General features: G+C 52.3%; 2 protein-coding genes across 5 annotated transcripts in view; one reads left to right on the top strand and one right to left on the bottom strand.

The window, feature by feature from the left end:
• Positions 1–4,515, top strand: part of KIFC2 (kinesin family member C2) — a 28,958-nt gene extending 24,443 nt beyond the window's left edge. For all 4 annotated transcript variants that reach the window (XM_039330185.1, XM_039330187.1, XM_039330188.1 and 1 more), the window contains 2 exons: positions 1,614–1,843; positions 3,351–4,515. In XM_039330185.1, the coding sequence (XP_039186119.1) occupies positions 1,614–1,843; positions 3,351–3,476 (356 nt within the window). In that variant the 3' untranslated portion in view covers positions 3,477–4,515. The remainder of the gene's footprint in view (positions 1–1,613; positions 1,844–3,350) is intronic.
• Positions 4,516–5,787: 1,272 nt separating this feature from the next.
• On the bottom strand, positions 5,788–8,773 carry LOC120302152 (forkhead box protein H1-like). Its single transcript, XM_039330151.1, has 3 exons — positions 8,579–8,773; positions 7,765–7,869; positions 5,788–6,743 (listed from the first exon to the last, which is right to left on the bottom strand). The coding sequence occupies exons 1-3, from the start codon at positions 8,771–8,773 to the stop codon at positions 5,985–5,987; spliced, it is 1,059 nt and encodes a 352-aa protein (XP_039186085.1). The 3' UTR covers positions 5,788–5,984.
• Between the last annotated feature and the right edge of the window lie 12,283 nt (positions 8,774–21,056).

Below are 21,056 nucleotides of genomic sequence, written 5' to 3'. Positions count from 1 at the left end.
AACGGTGCTGCACCAGTTGAGTCGTCCTCGACTTACGACCGGTTGAGTAGTCCTCGACTTACGACCGGTTGGGGGTCGCGGCATTAAAAAGGTTGAGAACCACTGCTCTAAAAGGTTCGCCATCACTGGGATAGAAGATACAGAAACATCGCCAGCCGTACCAACAGGCTGAAGAACAGCCCCGTGGGCTGTCAGGTTCTTGAACGGGACATAACTTTATGCATGATAGACTCGTGAGGCTGGCGCGCTGTGCAATTAGCTCACAGGGTGTAATAAGTTGGTAGGGTTATAGTCACTGTGAGTTGTGGGGGGGGGGTCACGGAGGGAGGCTCAGCCAATCTCACTGTATACATGTTATACTTGGATAATGTTATACTTCATTCATTCGTGGTGGAGGTCTTGAGAGTGCAACGTGGCAGGTCCGCAGGGCAGGGCAAGGTTGACCTGGGCATCTCAAGAAGTTCCAGAGCAGCGGTTCTCAACCTATGGGTCGCGACCCCCATTTGGGGTCGATTGACCATTTCACGGGGGTCGCCAAGCAAGGCTGTCCGCCATTTTTTTCCCCCTTTTCCGGTAGGTGCCTTACCTGCCTTGGGCTGGGCCAGCTGATGGCCCACCCGGTGGTCGGCCTGCGCCGTCTCTGCCGCTTGCCAGCTAGGCCTTGGCCAGCACAGGGGGTGGCACCATGCATGCGCGGCGCTCCCGGGCAGGGAAAGTCCTCGACTTACGACCGGTTGGGTAGTCCTCGACTTATGACCGGTTGGGTACTCCTCGATTTACGATCAGTTTAGTCCTTGACTTACGACCGGTTTAGTCCTCGACTTACGACCGGTTGGGTGGTCCTCGACTTACGACCGGTTTAGTCCTCAATTTACAACCGGTTTTGTCCTCAACTTACGACCGGTTGGGTAGTCCTCGACTTACGACCGGTTGGGTAGTCCTGACTTATGACCAGTTTAGTCCTCGACTTAACGACCGGTTTAGTCCTCGACTACAACCGGTTGGGTAGTCCTCGACTTATGACCGGTTTAATCCTCAATTTACGACCGGTTTAGTCCTCGACTTACGACCGGTTGGGTAGTCTTCGACTTACGACCGGTTGGGTAGTCCTCGACTTATGACCAGTTTAGTCCTCGACTTAACGACCGGTTTAGTCCTCGACATACGACCGGTTGGGGGTCGCGGCATTAAAAAGGTTGAGAACCACTGTTCCAGAGGGACCCTCAGCTGGAGGTTGGGAGAGGCCTTGGGTCAAGAGGAGGGGCTTTGGAGAAGGGATTTCCTTAGGCTGGAAGCCCCCCTGCTTCTCCCTCTCCAGCCCGCCAGGTCAGGGAAGGAGCCGGGCTGCTGGGCTCCTGCTGTTTCTCCTGGCACCCTCTCCATCTGGGCTTGCTTGCACCCTGCCCCTCTCTGGCCTCCCTCGGTGACGGTGTTCCTCCAGGTTTCCTCACACCTTCCGGCCGACTGTCTCCTTCCATCACCATTGGGGGGGGGGAGAAGGCCGAATGACCCCTGCCACAAAACGCTCGGTGCCCTTTGTGCCCCCTTGCCCTGGGGAGGTGCAGAGCCTCCTTCAGTCCCGGAGAACTTTGCCAACCACGTTATTCTTCCAGGGAAGCTTAACCTGGTGGACCTGGCCGGCTCAGAACGGGTGTGGAAGTCCGGGGCGCAGGGGGAGCGGCTGAAGGAAGCCCAGAGCATCAACCGGTCCCTGCTGGCCCTCGGCGAGGTCATCCAGGCCCTGCGGACCAAACAGGCCCACGTGCCCTTCCGCAACTCCAAGCTCACCTACCTGTTGCAGGACTCTCTGGGCAAAGGCAGCAAGACGGTCATGATGGTGCAGGTGAGGGGGGGGTGGCGTGGCTGGGCCCCCAGAGGTAGCAGGGCTGGGCCCCAGGCCCTTGGATGGAAGTCCACCAACGGCTGCAGGGGTCCCTTTTCTTGCTCTGGGACCAACAGTCTGTCTTTGGGCTGCAAGATCCCTCAGGCTCCTTGGCCTTCCATGGGGAGACCCTCTCTCACCCCCCCCTTGCAAAAGGGGCTAGGCTGGCAGGCACCAAAGGCCAAAAGACACCCCAGGGCCACCTGGTTTTTGTGTTTCCACCTGCTTCTTAAACGGCCTTTCACTCCATGGAGACGCCATTCCCACGTCCTGCGGGCACCCGGGGTGGAAAAAGTGCCCTCTTCTAGGGAGACGCTCCATCATGGTTGTCCCAAAGGGGCTTTTCCCAAAAGGCAAGCAAACTTTCTTGTGGGGTTTTCTTTCTTTCTTTCTTTCTTTCTTTCTTTGAAAACGTTTTGCTTCTCATCCGAGAGGCTTTGGTTCTTCAGAAGTTCTTCTGTTATTTAGAACTGAGGAAGCTTCTCAGATGAGAAGCGAAACGTTTTCAAAGAAAGAAAGACCCACAAGAAAGTTCAGAGAGAGAGAGAAAGAGGGAGGGAGGGAGAGAGAGAGAGAGAGAGAGAGAGAAAGAGAGATGAAGGGAGGGAGGGAGAAAGAGATGAAGAGAGAAAGGGGGAGGGAGGGAGAGGGAGAGAGAGAGAAAGAAAGGGAGAGGGACAGAGGAAAAAGGGAGAGGGAGGGAGAGAGAAAAAGAGAAAGAGGGAGGGAGGGAGGGAGAGGGAGAGAAAAAGGGAGAGAAAAAGAGGGAGAGAGAGAGAAAGAGGGAGAGAGAGAGAGGAAGAGAGCGGGAGGGAAGGAGAGAGGAAGAGAGAAAAAGAGAGAGAAAGGGGGAGAGAGAGGAAGAGAGAGAGGGAAGGAGAGAGAGAAAGAGGAAGAGAGAAAGGGGAGGGAGGGAGAGGGAGAGAAAAAGAAAGAGAGAGGGAGAGAAAAAGAGGAAGAGAGAGAGAAAAAGAGGGAGAGAGAAAGAGAGGGAGGGAGAGAGAAAAAAGAGGAAGAGAGAGGGGAAGAGAGAGAGGAAGAGAGAGAGAAAGAGAGAAGAAGAGGGAGGGAGAGAGAGGAAGAGAGAGACAGAAAGAGAGACAGACAGACAGAGAGAGACTTAGGGGTGGGACCAGGGCTCTCAAACTCCAGAGCCAGCTGCCAGGGCAAAGGCAGAGGCACTGGAGGCTCTGAAGGGCCCTTGGAAAGAGTGCTGGTCCTGCCTTCTTGAAGCCTCCGGGTCCAGGAGACTTCTAGGAGCATCTCCCTTTTTTCTACCCTCCCTTGAGAGCTGGGGGGGGGGGCACATTGGGATTGGGCAGTGCCCCCCAGCCCCTGGCACGTCAGCTCCAAGACTCCCAGCCGGGCAGGGCTCAGAAGGACTCTCCTAGTGGGAAATAGACTTGGGGAGGGGCTCCAGGGCCCTCAGCTCCCCCTTTTCTCCTGTCTGCTTCCTTTGGCTCCTCAGATTTGCCCCCTGGAGAAGAACGTGGGCGAATCCATCTGCTCCCTCAAGTTTGCCCAGCGGGTCTGCAAAGTGGAACTGGGGCCGGCCTCCCGTCGCATCAAGGCCCCGGACCAGCGTGAGGTCTGAAACCCCGGGACCTCTGGCAGGCCTCCCTTAGGGAAGGAGCTCAAGGACTGGGCAGGTGCCTTGACCAACGGATCCTGCCAAGCAGGCTGGGGAATGGTATATTAGTCCGAAATGGTCTAGGGTTTCCTGCCTGAGCAGGGGGTAGGACTAGATGGCCTCCAAGGTCCCATCCAACTTTATTATTGTTGTCGTTATCAAAAGCATCTTTGAGACTCCTGGTGGGGCCCCTCTTCACATCTGCCCCTTTTCTGCCCTGGTTCTTGTATTCATGGGGCCCACCCCCTCCCCTCCCCGGAGAAAGCTTCCCCCCCCTGCATGTGGCCAGTTTGCCCCCCTCTTTCCCAAGAGCCTCCCTCCTCATTTGCGAAGCATCCCCTCCCCCAGCAGACTTCCCACGTTGCAAAAGGAGTCGGGGGGGGGATACATTTTCCTAGCCCGATTCATGGGACAAAGAAGTGGCATTGCCCCCCCTGCGGACAGGGCTCGGAGCTGGTCCCCACGGCCTTCCCCAAAGGAGTTGCCCACCTCCTCGCATCTCCCTTGTCCGTAAGTGTTAAAGGGCAGATATCGGGGTGCGACCCCCCACCCCACCCCCATGGCATGAAGGAGGATGGCTGGCACAAGCCTACATCCTCTTAAGACCCAGGAGTGCGTAACACTTTGCAACTCCACTTGGCTTTTTCGCTGTGCAGGACAGCCTTCCCCCCCCCCACAATTTGGGGAGACCACCCACCCACCATTATTTTTTTTAGCAGAGGAAACTGGCACTGCTGCCAGAACTTTCCACCCAGATGGCAGGAACTGCCTGCTCAACACATCCGTTCCCCCAGATTTGCCTGTGAGATATATTGCGTTGTTTTACGCATAGAAATCAGAGCTGGAAGGGACCTTGGAGGTCTTCTAGTCCAACCCCACCGCACACCTGGGGCAGGAGACTTTATGCTTTTCCCTTTCCTTTCCTGGCCCAGTTCCTGCCACATGAGTGAAGCCTCAGAACGATAAAGGACAATAAATGACAATAAATGGGCATTGCCAGCTCGCCCTGTGGTCAATCTCTCTGTGTATGTCCTTTTTCCTTGGCCCATTTGTAGCCTCGACCAGGTTCACACACTACACACACACACACACACCAGAGGGTTTGTTCCAACCATGATTTGCAATTCAGCTGTAACTGGCTGGTTTAACCTGACTGTCCCAAAGCATCCTTATCAGGTTATCACCCAAGGGGAATATTTATAGCTGCAGGGTTAAAATGGGGGGGGGGGTCCTTGGTGCTCTCTGAGCTTGGATGCTTTAATTTTTCTTTTTGTATTAGTTGATAATATAAAATATAAAATTACAAAAGAAAAGAGTGGGAAAATTAGGGAGGGAAGGGGAAAGGGAAAAACGGGAAAAAAAGGTGTTTTTGACTTCGGACTCCCTTTGTTTGGTACAGTAAAATAAGAACATCAAACCTCAACTTTTTACCTCAGGGGTTCTCATACTTGGCCCATTGATGACTTATGGACTTCAACTCCCAGAATTCCTGTCAGGATGTTTTAAGACAGGTCTTCAAACGTGGCTCTTTGATGACTTGTGGACTTGAACTCGTCAACTCCTCCATCAAACCTCAACCTTTTTACCTCAGGTCTTCAAACATGGCCCTTTGATTCCTCAGCCAACTACGCGTGCCTGGCTGAGGAATTCTGGGAGTTGAAGTCCACAAGTCATCAAAGGGTCACATTTGAAGACCTGTCTTAAAACATCCTGACAGGAATTCTGGGAGTTGAAGTTCACAAGTCATCAAAGGGCCACGTTTGAAGACCCCTGGGGTAAAAAGGTTGAGGTTTGATGTTCTTATTTTACTGTACTAAACAAAGGGAGTTAGAAATCAATGCCTTTTTTTCCCTCAGACAGCACCAAGGACCCCCTTATCTCTATCCTGGCTCAATCGGGTGATTCCGCTTGATTCCTCAGGGAGATTTATTGATTGGCACTATGACTGAACTGCACTCTCAATGAGAAGGGCAAAAAAAAAAAAAACCAGAGAAGGAAGCAACCGTATTTGAAATATAAAATTTATTAATTTAACAATACATTCAACGTGCCCTTGAAAACTGGGCAGAAATCATCCCCATCAGAGCCCACCCTCCTGACATGCTCAGGAGGACAGGCTGCTGGGTACAACTGGAACTGCAGACCACCCTCCATCAACGCTCCCCCCCCCCAGAAGTAACACCAGTGTCAAAGCTCCCAGTTTGACTTGAGCCCAGTAACAAAGTGCCTTTGGCGCAAAGCCTGGGCCCTGGCAAGGGGGGCAGACGCGGCACCCCAGGCACGCGAGGGGCTCCCACAGTTGGTTTCCAAGCACAGGCTGAAAGGGGGATTCCCCAAGGACAGAGCCCACCAGAAAAGGCATCTTGTGAAGTTGCGACACACGCAGAATAAATAGGGGAATTTGTACACTTCCATTCGGGGGAATCTCGGCCAGCTCCTTCCTCTGAATCGGGGTGCCCTTGCAGGCTTCCCTCAGAAAGGGGGGCAATGGTGGGGGGGCAGGGCCTGGAAGGGGACCGCCCAAGGCAGAGGAGACAGCCAGGGGGCATCCGGTGCCCAGCCAGCTTGCTGTACTTCCCCCGGGGCGACAGCGAGGCCCGGATACGGGTGAGGAGGGCAGGGGGCTGTCACCCAGTTCCAGTAAGGAGAACCCCCGTACGGGGCCGGGCCTAAAGTGCAACAGGGCAAGCTGAGCGAAGCCGGGATGGTGAGAAAGGTGGGCAGGGGGAAGGGTCCCCGAACTGGGGGCAAAGTGCCATGGTTGTGCCAAGGGGGCACCTGGAAGCAGTCTCTGCAGCAAGTGGGGGGCAGCTGTGCTTGAGGGCTGGCCGGCGGGCAAGGCTCCCCCTGGCTGCCCTCGCCCAGAGGGTGGAGGCGGCTGACGGAGGCCACGTCGGAGTTCGGGGACCCTGATCCAGAGCTCCCCTCCTCGCTGGGGGGCTTCAGCAGAGAGTGGATGGTGAAGGTCTTCTTGCCCAGAGGCTCGGGGGTCTCCTCTTCCTTCACGGGGAGGTCTTCGGCTGGGAGGGGCGACTGGGGGGCCGGGGCACCGCCGGGAGGCACGTAGGGAAGGCCCTTCAGCACAAAAGGGCTGAGGTCGGGGGCAAAAGCCACTTCCCCTTGGCGAGTGATGGCCGTGTTCTGCAGCTTCAGGGCTTCCGGGGGAATGCGGTCCACGTCCACCGTCCAGTAGTTCCCCTTGCCTTTCGGCTTGGACGGATCCTTCAGCACCTGAGGGAGGGAGGGAGGGGAAGGGTCTCTGTAAGGAGGCAACATCCCCCCCCCGGGTTCAAGGGCAAAAGGTTCCCGGTCCTTTCTTGATCTTAGATGAAGAAGGATGATGGGATTTGAAATCCAGAGTTATCTACTAGTGCAGTGGTTCTCAACCTTTTTAATGCCGCGACCCCCCCCAACCGGTCGTAAGTCGAGGACTACTCAACTGGTCGTAAGTCGAGGACTATTCAAGAGAGTCTATTCTATTGGCTTTCAAAAGCCAATAGAATAAAAGGGAGTAGCACAGCTAAGGAAAAGGGGAAAAAAAGATGGCAGACTGTGTTGTTTGGCAACCCCCGTGAAATGGTTGTTCGACCCCAAATGGGGTCCCGACCCACAGGTTGAGAACCACTGTACTAGTGCAAGGGGTTCTTCAAACTTGGCCCTTTGATGACGTGTGGACTTCATGCCCCATAGGCGTGCCTGGCTGAGGAATTCTGGGAGTTGAAGTCCACAAGTCATCAAAGGGCCAAGTTGGAAGACCCCCCTGATCTGGAGTAGTGCTTCTGGATCTCAGGAATGTTAGCATGGGTGGACTTCAACTCCCCGGATTCACCAGCCAGCAAAGCTGAGGAGTTGGAAGTCCACCCAGTGGGAATTCTGGGAGTTGAGGTCTACCTGGGGGGAAGGGGAATTCTGGGAGCTGAGGTCCAGGGGGGAGGGAAATTCTGGGAGCTGAGGTCCACCTGGGAGGGGGAATTCTGGGAGGTAAGGTCCCAGGGAGTAATTCTGGGAGTGGAGGTCCACCCAGGAGGAATTCTGGGAATTGAAGTCCACCTATCTTAACCTTCCTGAGATCCAGAAACACGGACTCGGTGCTGGATTGAAGACTTCCCAGAAAAAAACATCTCTAGTGATTTGGACGGCCACTGGGCCCAGCCACTAAAGACCTCCCCCCCAGACAGAGGGCCCACCTGGCTGAAGAGGAGAGGAGGCCTCCATCCCACCCAGCCCCCCTCCCTCCCTGCTGCCTCCTTACCATTCGGAAGCAATCATTGGCCGACAGGTTGTGCCTGATGGAGTCTTTCCAGCCCAGGTAGCTCTCCTTGAAGAAGGGAAAGAAAGCTCCAATTTGACGCGTAATCTGAAAGAGAGGAAGGGGGGGGGAGAGAGAAGAGGGCCCCCGCCTTAGAGCTGCTGGCCAGGCGGGGGCTCCCCGTCCGCCCCCTCGGGGGCTCCCCAATCTCAACCGATACCAGCGCCCGATCCTCGCCCGCGCCCGCCGAAACGGGGCCGAGTCTCCTGCTTGAGGAAGGGGTTGGACTAGAGGACCTCCGAGGTCCCGCCCAAGCCTAGGATTCCGTCTCCTCCGCGCTAAGGCGCTGGCTCCCTGCCCCTCCCTTACTACCTAGGTTTCGAGGGCCAGGTGAGCGGCGTATGAAATTTCAGAAATAAAGGCAGAAAGAAACGCACAAGCGCCCGGCGCCGTCGGGGGGGGGAGACCCAGCGCCCCAGGGAAGCTCCCGGAGCCAGGGACTCCCCGGGGGGGGGGAGGCAGCGCTGCGTTGGGGGAAGCCCCCCCTGCCCGGCGCCCCCTCTTCCAAGCCTGGGACCCCTCTCCAAAGCGCTGGGAGGGGGGGCTGAGCTGGAAGCGAGGAGCGGCGCCGGCGAACCCCGACGGCCGAGGCCGGCTGGGCGAGCCGCGGGGTCCCGGACGGTGACCGGGGAACCTGGCGCGGATCCCGTCCGACCTGCCGAGCGGCCGCTAAGCGAGGAGGGCCGGGGCCGCCCCCGCGAGGCTGCCTGCAAGGGGGGGGTCTCTCGGGGTCCCCGCGGACGGCGCGGCCGCTGACCTGGGCGAGCTTCAGCTTCTTCCCCGGGGAGGCGGTGATGACCAGGGCGATCATGGCCAGGTAGCTGTAAGGGGGCTTAGCGTGGCGGCTGTAGCGCTTCTTGGACCGGGCCGGGGGCTGCTCCGGGGCCCGGCCGGCCGCCTTGCGCTTGCCCCGGACCCCGGCCGGAGGGCTGCCCCCGTCGGTCTCCTGCATGCCCCTGTCCGGCTGAAGAGCGCCCGCTCCCCCCCGGGGCGGGGGCTTAAATGGGCCGGGCGCGGGGGCTGCTCGCTCATGCTGATGGGGCAGACCCGACGGCTCCAGGCGCCGAGGGGGCGGGGTGGTGCTCCCCCCCTCCCCGCCGAGCCAATGAGAAGCCCGAAAGCCCCGCGACCAGCGCCCCGGGCTGTGGATTAGTGGGCGGCAGGTCACCGCCAGGAAGCGGCCCTCCTGCCCCCTCCCCAATCTGGCCCACGTTTGGCCCTGGGGGGGGTGTCTCTAGGGGCAGGGGGTCCTCCTGGCCTTGGAGTTATCACCTGGCTGGTGAAAAGGCTACTCGCCCCCCCCCCCAGTGCAGGAACTGGCTGCAAGGAGGAGGGGTCCCCCAAAGTCAGAACTGGGCTAACTCTGGTTTGGCTTGCTTGCATTCAGCCCAGCTGTAGTCTTCTCACCTTCAGAGAAAGGGGGGGTGCATTAGAATGCTCTGGCCTTTGGGAGGTCCCGGGTGCTCTCTGAGGGGGGGGGGTTTCCTTGCAGACGTTTTATAACCCAAACTAGGTAACACCATCAGTGCTCTGGGAAATGAAACGTCTGCAAGAAAAGCACCCGCTTCAGGGAGCACCCAGGACCCCACAGTGTTCCTCCTCCTCCCAAGCATGGCCTATCAATATTCTCCTTTTTTAGTATCTTGGCCTTTGCATGTGGTGGCCAACCAGTCATTTTGTGGCTGAATTGGCTTTAGGGCAGTGGTTCTCAATCTTTTTAATGCCGTGACCCCCCAACTGGTCATAAGTCGAGGACTAAACGGGTGCAGCACCGTTTGCAGAATGGGACTTTTGGCGGGTTCAGCAGGGCAGAGACAGCCTGGACAATTCCTATTGGCTTTTGAAAGCCAATAGAATTAGACTCTATTCAAGAGACTCTCTTCTATTGGCTTTCGAAAGCCAAGAGAATAAAAGGGAGTAGCACAGCTAAGGAAAAGGGGGGAAAAAATGGCATACTGTGTTGTTTGGCGACCCCCGTGAAATGGTCATTCGACCCCAAATGGGGTCCCGACCCACAGGTTGAGAACCACTGCTTTAGGGTATTGTGTGAACCCAGCCACAGAGTCAGGAAGGTGATTTGAAGTGTTAAGGACACCTGGCTTTTAGACTGCTTGAGAGTGATGAGGAAACAAACCATGGTTTGGCACAATGCCCACACAAGCAGTGAAGCCTGGAGGGAATGCTAAACAGCCAAAATAGGGTCTTTTGCACTTTTCTACCTGGCCAACACGTAGGCGGCAGTCCACCCAGAGAGATCCTAAAGGCGCTTTTTCCAAAGGCCATCTGGCCTTTCTTGGTTTTTCCTTTGAAAATGTTTTGCGGCTTATCCAAGAAGCTTCTTCGGTTCTGGAGATGTTCTGAAGCTTCTTGGATCAGAAACAGAAGTTTTCCAAGGAAAAGAACCCAGAAAGTCCAGTTGCCTTTTGATAAAAAAGCAACTTTGGGGGGAACCGTGACCTGGATGGTGGAGAACCTCCAAAGACATTCACCCAGAGAGAGGTGCAGAGCCCATAATGCTGAGCTAGATGGGGCCAGGTATTGCCCTTCTGTCTGTGAGTGTTTTAGACCCTTTTAGGTTGTTTTCCTCTCTTTCAAAGGCCTTGTTTTACAAATTCTCTTACCAATTCCTTGTGTGTCCAATCATACGTGGCCGATAAAGAATTCTATTCTATTGCAACTTCACAAGAGCCCTGAGGCCCCACATTTTGCTTCTCACACCTGGCTAAGATCTGGGGGTTCATGAGAGGTTTCCTTTCTTCTGCTTCCACCCTTGAGATAACATTGAGACCTCAAGGCTGGCCCTCCCCCCCCCCTCAGACAGGTCTTCCAGGACTTTTATCAGCTCCCATCTAGAAGCCCAGCTGGGGGTGGGTGGGTCAGAATGAATGCTGGCTGAAGAATGGCTTCTGTTCAACCACCATCCCTGCTTCCATATCTCTTCATCCCCCAGACGGGAAAAACATGGCAAACTGTTGGCCTTTTCCTTAAAGCAACAGGTAGTTTTGGATTCAGGAACTGGGTGTGTCTAGTTTAATGAAAAGAAGGAGTAGGGTGCCATGATAGCATCTTCCAACATTTGAGGGGCTGCTACAAAGAAGAAGGGGTGAACTTATTTTCCAAAGCACCAGAAGGCAAGACAAAAAAACAGATGGAATCAAGGAGAGAAACTGTTTTGGTCACCACCATGTAAAAAAGATGTTGAGACTCTGGAAAGAGTGCAGAGAAGAGCAACAAAGATGATTAAGGGACTGGAGGCTAAAATATATAAAGAACGGTTGCAGGAATTGGGAATGTCTAGTTTAATGAAGAGAAGGACCAGGGGCGACACAATAGCAGTGTTCCAGTATCTCAGGGGCTGCCCCAAAGAAGAGGGAGTCAAGTTGTTATCCAAAGCGCCTGAAGGCAGGACAAGAAGCAACCGATGGAAACTCATCAAGGAGAGAAGCAACCTAGAACTAAGCAGAAATTTCCTGGCACTGAGGACAATTAACCAGTGGAACAACTTGCCTCTGTAAATATGAATCAGCTGTGTGCTGCAGCTGCCAAAGCAATCCTAGGCTGCATTAACAGAGGGATAGAATCAAGATCATGTGAAGTGTTAATACCTCTTTACAATGCCTTGTCAGGCCACACTTGGAACATTGCATCCAGCTTTGGTCTCCATGATATAAAAAAAGGATGTTGAGACTCTGGAACAGGGCTGTCAAACTGCCGACCCAAGGGCTGGTTTCATCCTACGGAAGCTGCATCCACCCACCCAATGCAAAAAGAGTCGGGACATGTTGCAACACATCACGTGACATGGTGAGTTTGACACCTGTGCTCTAGAAAGAGCGCAGAGAAGAGCAACAAAGACGATTAAGGGAATTGGGTATGTCTAGTTTAATGAGAAAAAGGACTAGAGGTGACGTGTTAGCAGTCTTCCAATATTTGAGGGGCTGCATAAAGAGGAGGTGGGGTCAACGTCTTCACCTGAAGGGCAGTGCAAGAAGCAACGGATGGAAACTGATCAAGGAGAGAAGCAACCTAGCATTAAGTGAGAACAATTTAATCAGTGGAACAGCTTGCCTCCAGATGTTGCTGCAGTGCTCTTAACGCTGCAGATTTTTAAGAAGAGCCTGGACAACCATTTGTCTGCAATGGTCTCCTGCTTGAGCAGGGGGTTGGACTAGAAGACCTCCAAGGTCCCTTCGGACTGTTATTCTTGGCCTGCTCTGCAAACTGTCTTTTAACAAGCCGCAGCTAAAGAAAGAGCAGCTAAGTGCAACGTGCAAATGAAACCATGGCTTGGCCTTGGCTGACAAAGCTCCAGGGGGTGTCCTCTCCTGGAGTGATAAGAGAATAACAGAACTGGAAGGGACCTTGGAGGTCTTCTAGTCCAGCCCCCTGCTCAAGCAGGAAAGCTTCCACCATTCCAGACAAGTAGTTGTCCAGTCTCCAGTTGATTATCAGAACATTGCCAAAATTTGGATGCTGCTGGATTTTGAATGTAGCCTTGGACCTGGGGTTGATCTGAAAGGCCCCCCCCTCCAGGAACGTGATAAATGGGACTCCCAGGAAGGCAGCCTTACTTACAAGAGCCCCCCTGTAGAGCAAGCCAGCCTCCCTTCTCCCTGTGTATGTTGGGGGAGGGGTGGGGATGTCCCTTCCAGGAAGAGAAAGAAGCACAGAAGAGGACCCTTTCTCTTGGGGTTGACTATTGGACCTCACTTGCCCCTCCCTGGAGCAACATTGTTTGCAGATTGCCCTGCTCAGCTACTGCCTCCCTTTCTTATGCTAATGAATCAGAGAGGAAGACAAAAAGGCCACTAATGGGGGCAATCAAGGGCCGTTCATGGCTGGCTCTACCGAGGAGGTCAAAAAGAGGTTATTTTGCTTTGGACAGGACGGGCCCTGAGGCTACCAAGGGGAAGAACATAGATTCACACATAGCATCCACAATTGGTGGAGTTTCCCCAAACACAGGGCTATAGCGCAGGGGTCTTCCAACTTGGCCCTTTTGTGACTTGTGGACTTCAACTCCCAGAATTCCTTAGCCAGCATGCCCACTTGAGCAGAGGGTTGGGCTAGAAGACCTCCAGGGTCCCATCCAGCTCTCTTCTGATTGATTGAAGCTTCTTGGATGAGAAGCAAAACATTTCCAAGGAAAAATAAAAACCAAGAAACTCCAGTTGCCTTTTGGACAATGCACCTTTGGGACTCTTCAGAGAGATCCCACGGTTCTCAACTTGCCACCATTAATTGAGCAGCTACTCGAGGTTTACACCACGCTGAAAAGGGGACTTAACAATAAGTCCTCGCATTTAGCATTGTTTGCATTTAGCAATCCTCACACCTGATCAAAAATTCAAGCTCTGGGCTACAGGTATGATAGGATGATTGGCACCCCCCAAGGTCAGGTGAGTAGCCTTTGCAATCTTCACAGCTGGTTTGCATTCAACAAAGTGAAGAGGGGAAGTTGCGTTTGTTCATCAGAGATCGCATAATATACTTAAGGAGTCGCATAATATGCTTAAGGAGTCGAGTGATCCATTTAACCACCCAGACACAACAAGGTCACAGAACCAGGTGTGACTCACTGGCAATTGCCTTGCTTAGCAATGGAAATTGTGGTCTCCCTTGCACTCCTAAGGTAAGGACTGGTGAATTCCTGCATAGGGTAGGGATGGGTTAGAAGGCCTCTCAAGGCCCCCTGCAGCCCTTCCTGTCTATCTTATTTTATTCCCAGTGCTGACAATTTTCTAATACACATAGTTCTTGAATAATAATAATAATAATTTAATTAATAATAATAAATCAGTAGGAAAGGTAATCCCGTAGGACTATAATAATAATAATAAAATTGGAAAGGACCTTGGAGGTCATCTAGTCCAACCCCCTGCTCAGGCAGGAAACCCTAGACCAGGGGTAGGCAACCTTGGCTCTCTTATGACTCGTGGACTTCAACTCCCTGAGCCAGGTCATAAAAGAGCCAAGGTTGCCTACCCCTACCCTACACCATTTCAGACAAATGGCTGTCCAGTCTCTTCTTAAAGACTTCCAGTGTTGGAGCATTCACCGCTTCTGGAGGCAGGTTGTTCCACTGGTTAATTGTCCTCACTGTCAGGAAGTTTCTCCTTAGGTCTAGGTTGTTTCTCTCCTTGATGAGTTTCCATCCGTTGCTTCTTGTCCTGCCTTCAGGCGCTTTGGAGAATAGCTTGACTCCCTCTTCTTTGGGGCAGCCCCTGAGATGTTGGAACTCTGCTATCATGTCCCCCTCGTCCTTCCTTAAACTAGACACACCCAATTCCAGCAACCGTTCCTTATATGTTTTAGCCTCCAGTCCCCTGATCATCTTTCTTGCTCTTCTCTGTACTCTTTCTAGAGTCTCAGCATCTTTTTTACATTGTGGTGACCAAAACTGGATGAGGTATTCCAGACATGTCAAACCCAAGGCCCGGGGACTGAATGCGGCCCGCGAAGTGGTTTCATGTGGCCCGCGAAGCCATCCTGGAAACAGTGAGGGAACGGCCCCCGCTGCCTTGGCCCCTGGCCCAGGCCGGCCAAAAGCCAATGTACAATTTTGTGGTGGATATCTTGGCACTTGCCCCGGTCCCACCCCCTTCTGCCAGAGACCCTCAGATCTGTCCCACTCCTGCCCAGGCCCCCACAGGCCCCCACCCTTGATGCAAATGATGTAGAGCTGGCCACGCCCACCCAGTAGGCCACACCCACTCCATCCATGCCCACCCAGTAGGCCGCACCCACCCAGTAGGCCACACCCACTCCACGCCCACCCAGTAGGCCGCACCCACTCCATCCACACCCACCCAGTAGACCACACCCACTCCATCCATGCCCACCCAGTAAGTCACACCCACTCCATCCATGCCCACCCAGTAGGCCACACCCACTCCATCCACGCCCACTCAGTAGGCCACACCCACTCCATCCATGCCCACCCAGTAGGCCACACCCACTCCATCCATGACCAGTCAGTAGGCCACACCCACTCCATCCACACCCACCCAGTAGGCCACACCCACCCTGGCCACAGCCACCCACCCTGTCTCTTGGTAAGTCACCCAACTGGCTTTCATGCCTAAGGCGGGACTAGAACTCACCGTCTCCTGGTGATTGGCCCAAAGTCACCCCAGTGACTTTTATGGCTAAGGCAGGACTGGAACTCAAACTCTTGCTCTCTAACCCTAACTCTCCGGAACTTTAATCATGGCCTGTAAGATATCCATCCATCCATCCATCCATCCATCCATCCATCCATCCATCCATCTATCTATCTATCTATCTATCTATCTATCTATCTATCTATCTGGAATTGGGATTTTGCTTTGAGGTTTTATGTTTTAGGGTTTTGTGGTGGCCATGGAAGTCTTTTAAATGGAATATTCATACATAGGGATGCTATTTATTTTAAACATTTATTTATTATTTTCTTAAAAAATTGCAGAACGGTTTACAATATTGCAGGAGCCATTAGATCAGGGGTGTCAAACTCGCAACGTTACGTGACGTGTTGCGACGTATCGCAACTTTATTTCCATTGCCGGCAATGGGGTTGGCGCAGTTTCGGCATAACACACCCGGCCTGTGTGTGGGGGGGGAACGGCAGTTTGACCCCTCTGCATGAGATGATAAAAAAGTGGCTTTTTTAAAAAAGCCATTGACCTCCTGAGTTTTTGGTAGCCACACTGCCCCCTCCTGGCTCTTTTTTTTTTTAATTTCCCAATCCAGCTTTGTTCTCACCCGTACAGGCAGTCCTCGATTTACAACAGTTCATTTAGCGGCCATTTCAAAGTTAGAACAGCATTGAAAAAACTGACTTAGGACCATTTTTCACACTTACGACCTTTGCGGCCTCCCCGTGGTCATGTGATCAAAATTCAGAGGCTTGGCAACTGACATGTACTTACGACGGTTGCAGTGTCCCAGAGGGGTCACGTGATCCCCCTTCCGCGACTTTCTGAGAAGGAAAGCCGACGGGGGAAGCCAGATTTGCTTAACAACCGTCTCACTGCCTTAACCACCGCAGTGATTCATTTAACGACTGTGGCGAGAAAAGTCGTAAAATGAGGCAAAACTCACTTAGCTGTCTTGCTTAGCGACATAAATGTTGGGCTCAGTTGTGTTTGTAAGCCAAGGACTACCTGCACTGACCCTGCTTAATTTTTTTCAGCCCCTGCCCCCTCCAAACTGAAAGACGGGTGGGTGCTTCCAATTTAGGGGGTAAGCTCCATTGTAGAGGTATTCCCCCCCACGAGTCTTCCTAGGCTCCACCCACTGCTGCCCTTTGCCCTCTTGCCCACCACCTGACCCTCTTCCGGATCCAGGTGCCCAGAGCCCTCTGGGACTCTTTCCCTCCCTCCTCCATAATCTCCCCAGCCCCAAAGAGAATAATCAGAAAAGCACCTTCATAGCTCAGGGTTGAAATGAGGGGTCCCTGGTGCTCTCTGAGCCGGGTGGTTTCCTTGCAGACGTTTCATTGCCCAACTAGGGAATCTCTTCAATGCTAGAAGGGAGGGGGGTTTGCAGAGATGATGATGAGGAGGAGAAAGACAATGACTGTGGGGTCCTTGGTGCTCTCTGAGCTGGGTTGTTTGTTTCCTTGCAAACGTTTCATGACCCAACTCAGTAACATCATCAGTCCTAGAAAGGAGTGGGGTTTGGGGAGAGGAGGAGGAGGAGGAGGAGGAGGAGGAGGAGGGAGGACTGTGGGATCCTTGGTGCTCTCTGGGCTTGGTGGTTTTCTTGCAGACGTTTCATGACCCAACTAGGGAACATCATCAATGCTAGAAGGAAGGAAGGAAGGAAGGAAGGAAGGAAGGAAGGAAGGAAGGAAGGAAGGAAGGAAGGAAGGAAGGAAGGAAGGAAGGAAGGAAGGAAGGACTGTGGGGTCCTTGGTGCTCTCTGAGCTTGGTGGTTTTCTTGCAGACGTTTCATGACCCAACTAGGTAACATCATCAGAGCTAGAAGGAAGAGCCGTTTGCAGGGAGGAGGAGGAGAACTGGGGGACCCTTGGTGCTGAGTTTGGTTGTTTTTGTAGATTTTTCATTACCCAACCAGGTAAGAGCATCAGTGCTAGAAGGGAAAGAGGTTGGGGGCGAGGGAGGAGGACGACGGGAGGAATGTAGGATCCTTGGGGCTCTCTGAGCTTGGTGGTTTTCTTGCAAACATTTCATGACCCAACTAGGTAACATCATCCATGCTAATGGGTGGGTGGGGGGTTTACTCTCAATTTATATATAAATGGCCTTGCCAATTTTTGGTTTTCCTTTTGACAGTTCCTTGATTAGGGAACTACTTAATTAGGGAGCTACCATGGCAGCCCTAGGTGCTCTGTGTGCTTGGCTGTTTCCTTGTAGACATTTCATTAGCAAACCAGGTAACAGCATCCTTGCTAGAAGGAAGTGGGTAACCATGGCCACTGATGATATTACCTACAGTAGTTTGCTAATGAAATGTCTGCAAGAAACACAGCCAAGTTCAGAAGCACCAAGGAACCTACTGTTCTTCCTTCCTCCTCCTCCACCTCCTCACTCTCTTCTAGCACTGATAGTGTTATTTAGTTTGGCAATGAAACATCTCTAAGGAGCAACAAGCGGAAAGCACCAAGAACCCCAAGATTAGAGGTATCGTGAGAATTGTCCAATTTTGTTGCGTCCAGCACGGTCTCTTTGGGAGCGAGTGACCCAGGACCCCTGGAAGGACCTCTGCTGTCCTGTCCCCTCAAAGAGACACAGGGTCCATCCTGGATCCCAACTCCCAGTCTTCTCTTTGGCTGCTTTCCTTAGCCAGGTGGGGCAGAGGTCCAAGCCACAAGATCGCAGGCACCTTTGCTCCCTTGTTGGGGATCCACTGCCCGAAAAACCTCCCAGGGACCACCACCAGATGTCACCTTTGTCATCTCAATAGACTCCGTCTGTCTCTATTCCTGTCTGTCCTTGCTTAGAATAGAATAGCAGAGTTGGAAAGGACTGCAGCTCCCAGAATTCCCCAGCAGCGCATAATCAGCCATTGCAGGGTTTCTGCATGCGCTGGCTGGGGAATTCTGGGAGCTGAACTCCGCTCATCAGAAAGTCCCCAGGTAATAATAACAACAACAACAACTACTACTACTACTACTACTACTACTACTACTACAAAGTACCAACAATGGTGCATTGGAAGATCTGCAAAAAATATCATTTGCCTGTAAGCAAAAACTGGTGGGATCATAAAATAGAGAAAGTCATAGAAAATGATAAAATTAAACTGCTCTGGGACTTCAGAATTCAAACAGACAAGCACCTGCAACATAACACCCCAGACTTAACAATTGTCGATAAGAAAGACAAAAAAGTCTGGATAGTGGACGTGGCAGTGCCTGGAGACAGCAGAATAGAAGAGAAAGAACTGGAGAAGATCACAAAATACAAAGACCTACAAATAGAAATAGAAAGACTGTGGCAAAAGCAAGCAAGGGTAGCACCAATAGTCATAGGCTCCTTGGGTGCAATCCCAAAACAACTGGAGCACCACTTGAACACCATTGGCATTGACAAATTCGCTATTAGTCAATTGCAAAAGGCAGCCTGCTTCCATCCTGCGACGATATCTGTAATACCATCAAATACATCTGCCTATCCCAGGTCCTGGTAAGGACTCGATAGGTAGACAAAATGCCAGATCCAGTCTGAACATCTGGCTGACTGTGCGATGATCCATAATAATAAAAGGTTGGAAGGGATCTTGGAGGTCATCGAGTCCAAACCCCTGCTCAGGAAGGAAACCCCACACCGTTTCGGACAAATGGCTGTCCAGTCTCTTCTTAAAGACTTCCAGTGTTGGAGCATTCACCACTTCTGCAGGCAGGTTGTTCCACTGGTTAATTGTCCTCACTGTCAGGAAGTTTCTCCTTAGTTCCAGGTTGCTTCTCTCCTTGATGAGTTTCCATCCGTTGCTTCTTGTCCTGCCTTCAGGTGCTTTGGAGAATAGCTTGACTCCCTCTTCTTTGGGGCAGCCCCTGAGATATTGGAACACTGCTATCCTGTCCCCCCTTGTCCTTCTCTTCGTTAAACTAGATATACCCAATTCTAGCAACCGTTCCTTATATGTTTTAGCCTCCAGTCCCCTAATCATCTTTGTTGCTCTTCTCTGCACTCTTTCTAGAGTCTCAACATCTTTTTTACGTTGTGGTGATCAAAACTGGATGCAGGATTCCAAGTGTGGCCTCACCAAGGCCTTGTAGAGTGGTATTAATACTTCACGTGATCTTGATTCTATCCCTCTGTTAATGCAGCCTAGCACTCTGTTGGCCTTTTTGGCTGCTGCAGTTTACTGAGCTAGTAAATTATTTGAGGAAAAGAAAGGAGGTCTGGGAGAGAAAAGAGTGGAAAGGAGCCCCTATTTACGACTTCTCCAGGACCCTCCCATGGAATCGTCTCATGTTCTGGGTTAGTGCTGATAAAGGAGCTGTTTACACATCCCAGAAGAGCAGAAGATGCTGGCGCCAAGACAGCAGGCACTTCCTGGGACCTTTTATCGCAGTGTTTCCCAAACTTGACAATTTTAAGGCATGTGGACTTCAACTCCTAGATTTCCACAGCCAGCGTTGCTGGCTGTGGAATTCTGGGAGTTGAAGTCCTCATGCCTTAAAATTGTCAAGTTTGGGAAACACTGTTTTATCGAAAGCATCACACATTCCATTTGGCAAAGGAAAGGAGGGGAGGCATTTATTGATCAAGATTATTTATTAAATTTATATGCTGCCCATCTCACTGATAAGAGGGCAGGGATGGGTCAGCGATAGGTGGTAGGTAGCAGTGGAAGAGAGGGACCCCCCCATCTTAGCCATGCTGGGCTAGGTTTTGGGGGGAGATAGGGGTGGGGTGGGGAAGGGAAAGAGCTGAAACAGAGACAGATTGTGACAGAGCAGGAGATTGTGGCCGGGGGACATGACAACGGTCATCTGTGCACCTAAATTCTGATCATCGGATTGCGAAGATGGTGCAACGGCCGTTTTTCCCCCTGGCACCGTCATAACTTTGAATGTATGGTTGTAACCTGAGGACTATCTGTATTCTTTTCCCTGGTCCTAGTAATAATAATAAAAAGTTAGAAAAGAGATGAATGCATCACGGCTCACCTCTAGACGTCGTGAGTGCTCCATCCCTGGAGGATCTGAAGAAAAGATTGGAGCACTATTTTATCTGGAATGGTCTAGGCCAGGGGTAGGCAACATGGGCTCTTTTATGAGTCATGGACTTCAACTCCCAGAATTCCTGAGCCAGCCACGCAGAGGGGAAAGGGAGATTTCCAAGCTGAACCATGCTGGCTCAGGAATTCTGGGAGTTGAAGTCCACCAGTCATGAAGGGGCCATAGTTCCCCCATGCTGGCTCAGGAATTCTGGGAGCTGAAGTCCACCAATCATAAAAGAGCCAAGGTTGCCTACCCCTGGGGAGGCTCACCACTTAGAACAGGAGGACTTAGGACAGGGGTAGGAAAACCTTGGCTCTTTTATGACTGGTGGACTTCAACTCCCAGAATTCCTGAGCCAGCCACGCTGAGGGGAAAGGGAGAGATTTCCAAGCTGAGCCATGCTGGCTCAGGAATTCTGGGAGTTGAAGTCCACGAGTCATAAAAGAGCCAAGGTTGTCTAACCCTGGTATAGGGCAGGGCTGTCCAATCTTGGGCACTTTAAGAACTGTGGATTTCAACTCCCAGAATCCCCCAGTTTAAGTCCACAGATCTTAAAAGTGCCCAAGATTGGACACTCCTGATTTAACCTATCATCCACACGACCAGGAGACAGGCTCTAACCCAGAACCAGGGTTGGGCACAAGATTTTTCAGGCCTTACGAAAGGCCAACAGAGAGATGGCTAACCTAATCTCAGGGGGACTCCTTTGGGGTCCTGCCAGATGACCCTCTCTAGTTGGTGGTACCCAGAGAGTGCCCTTCCTGTCAAATTGAGTAGGGCAGGTAGAATCAGTTGGGAAAAGACACCTAGACCTAAGCCATGAAGGGCTATAAAGAGGAGAACCAGCATTTTGAATTGCATCCAGAAGCAGATTCAACCAATGTCTCAAAGGTGCTTTTTCATGAGGCAACTGGACCTTCTTGTTCTTCCTTTGAAGACGTTTCGCTTCTTATCCAAGAAGCTTCTTCAGCTCTGACTGGATGGTGGGGAATGGGAAGATTTATACTCCTTGCAGACAGTTGGTCGTTTGCATCCTTTTAGAGCAGTGTTTCTCAACCTT

Source organism: Crotalus tigris, unplaced genomic scaffold (assembly GCF_016545835.1).
Source record: "Crotalus tigris isolate CLP2741 ecotype Arizona unplaced genomic scaffold, ASM1654583v1 scf7180000024426.592134, whole genome shotgun sequence".
Classification (NCBI taxonomy): domain Eukaryota; kingdom Metazoa; phylum Chordata; class Lepidosauria; order Squamata; family Viperidae; genus Crotalus; species Crotalus tigris.
The sequence above is the reverse complement of the archived record's forward strand: the minus strand, read 5'-3'. Positions and strand labels throughout refer to the sequence as shown.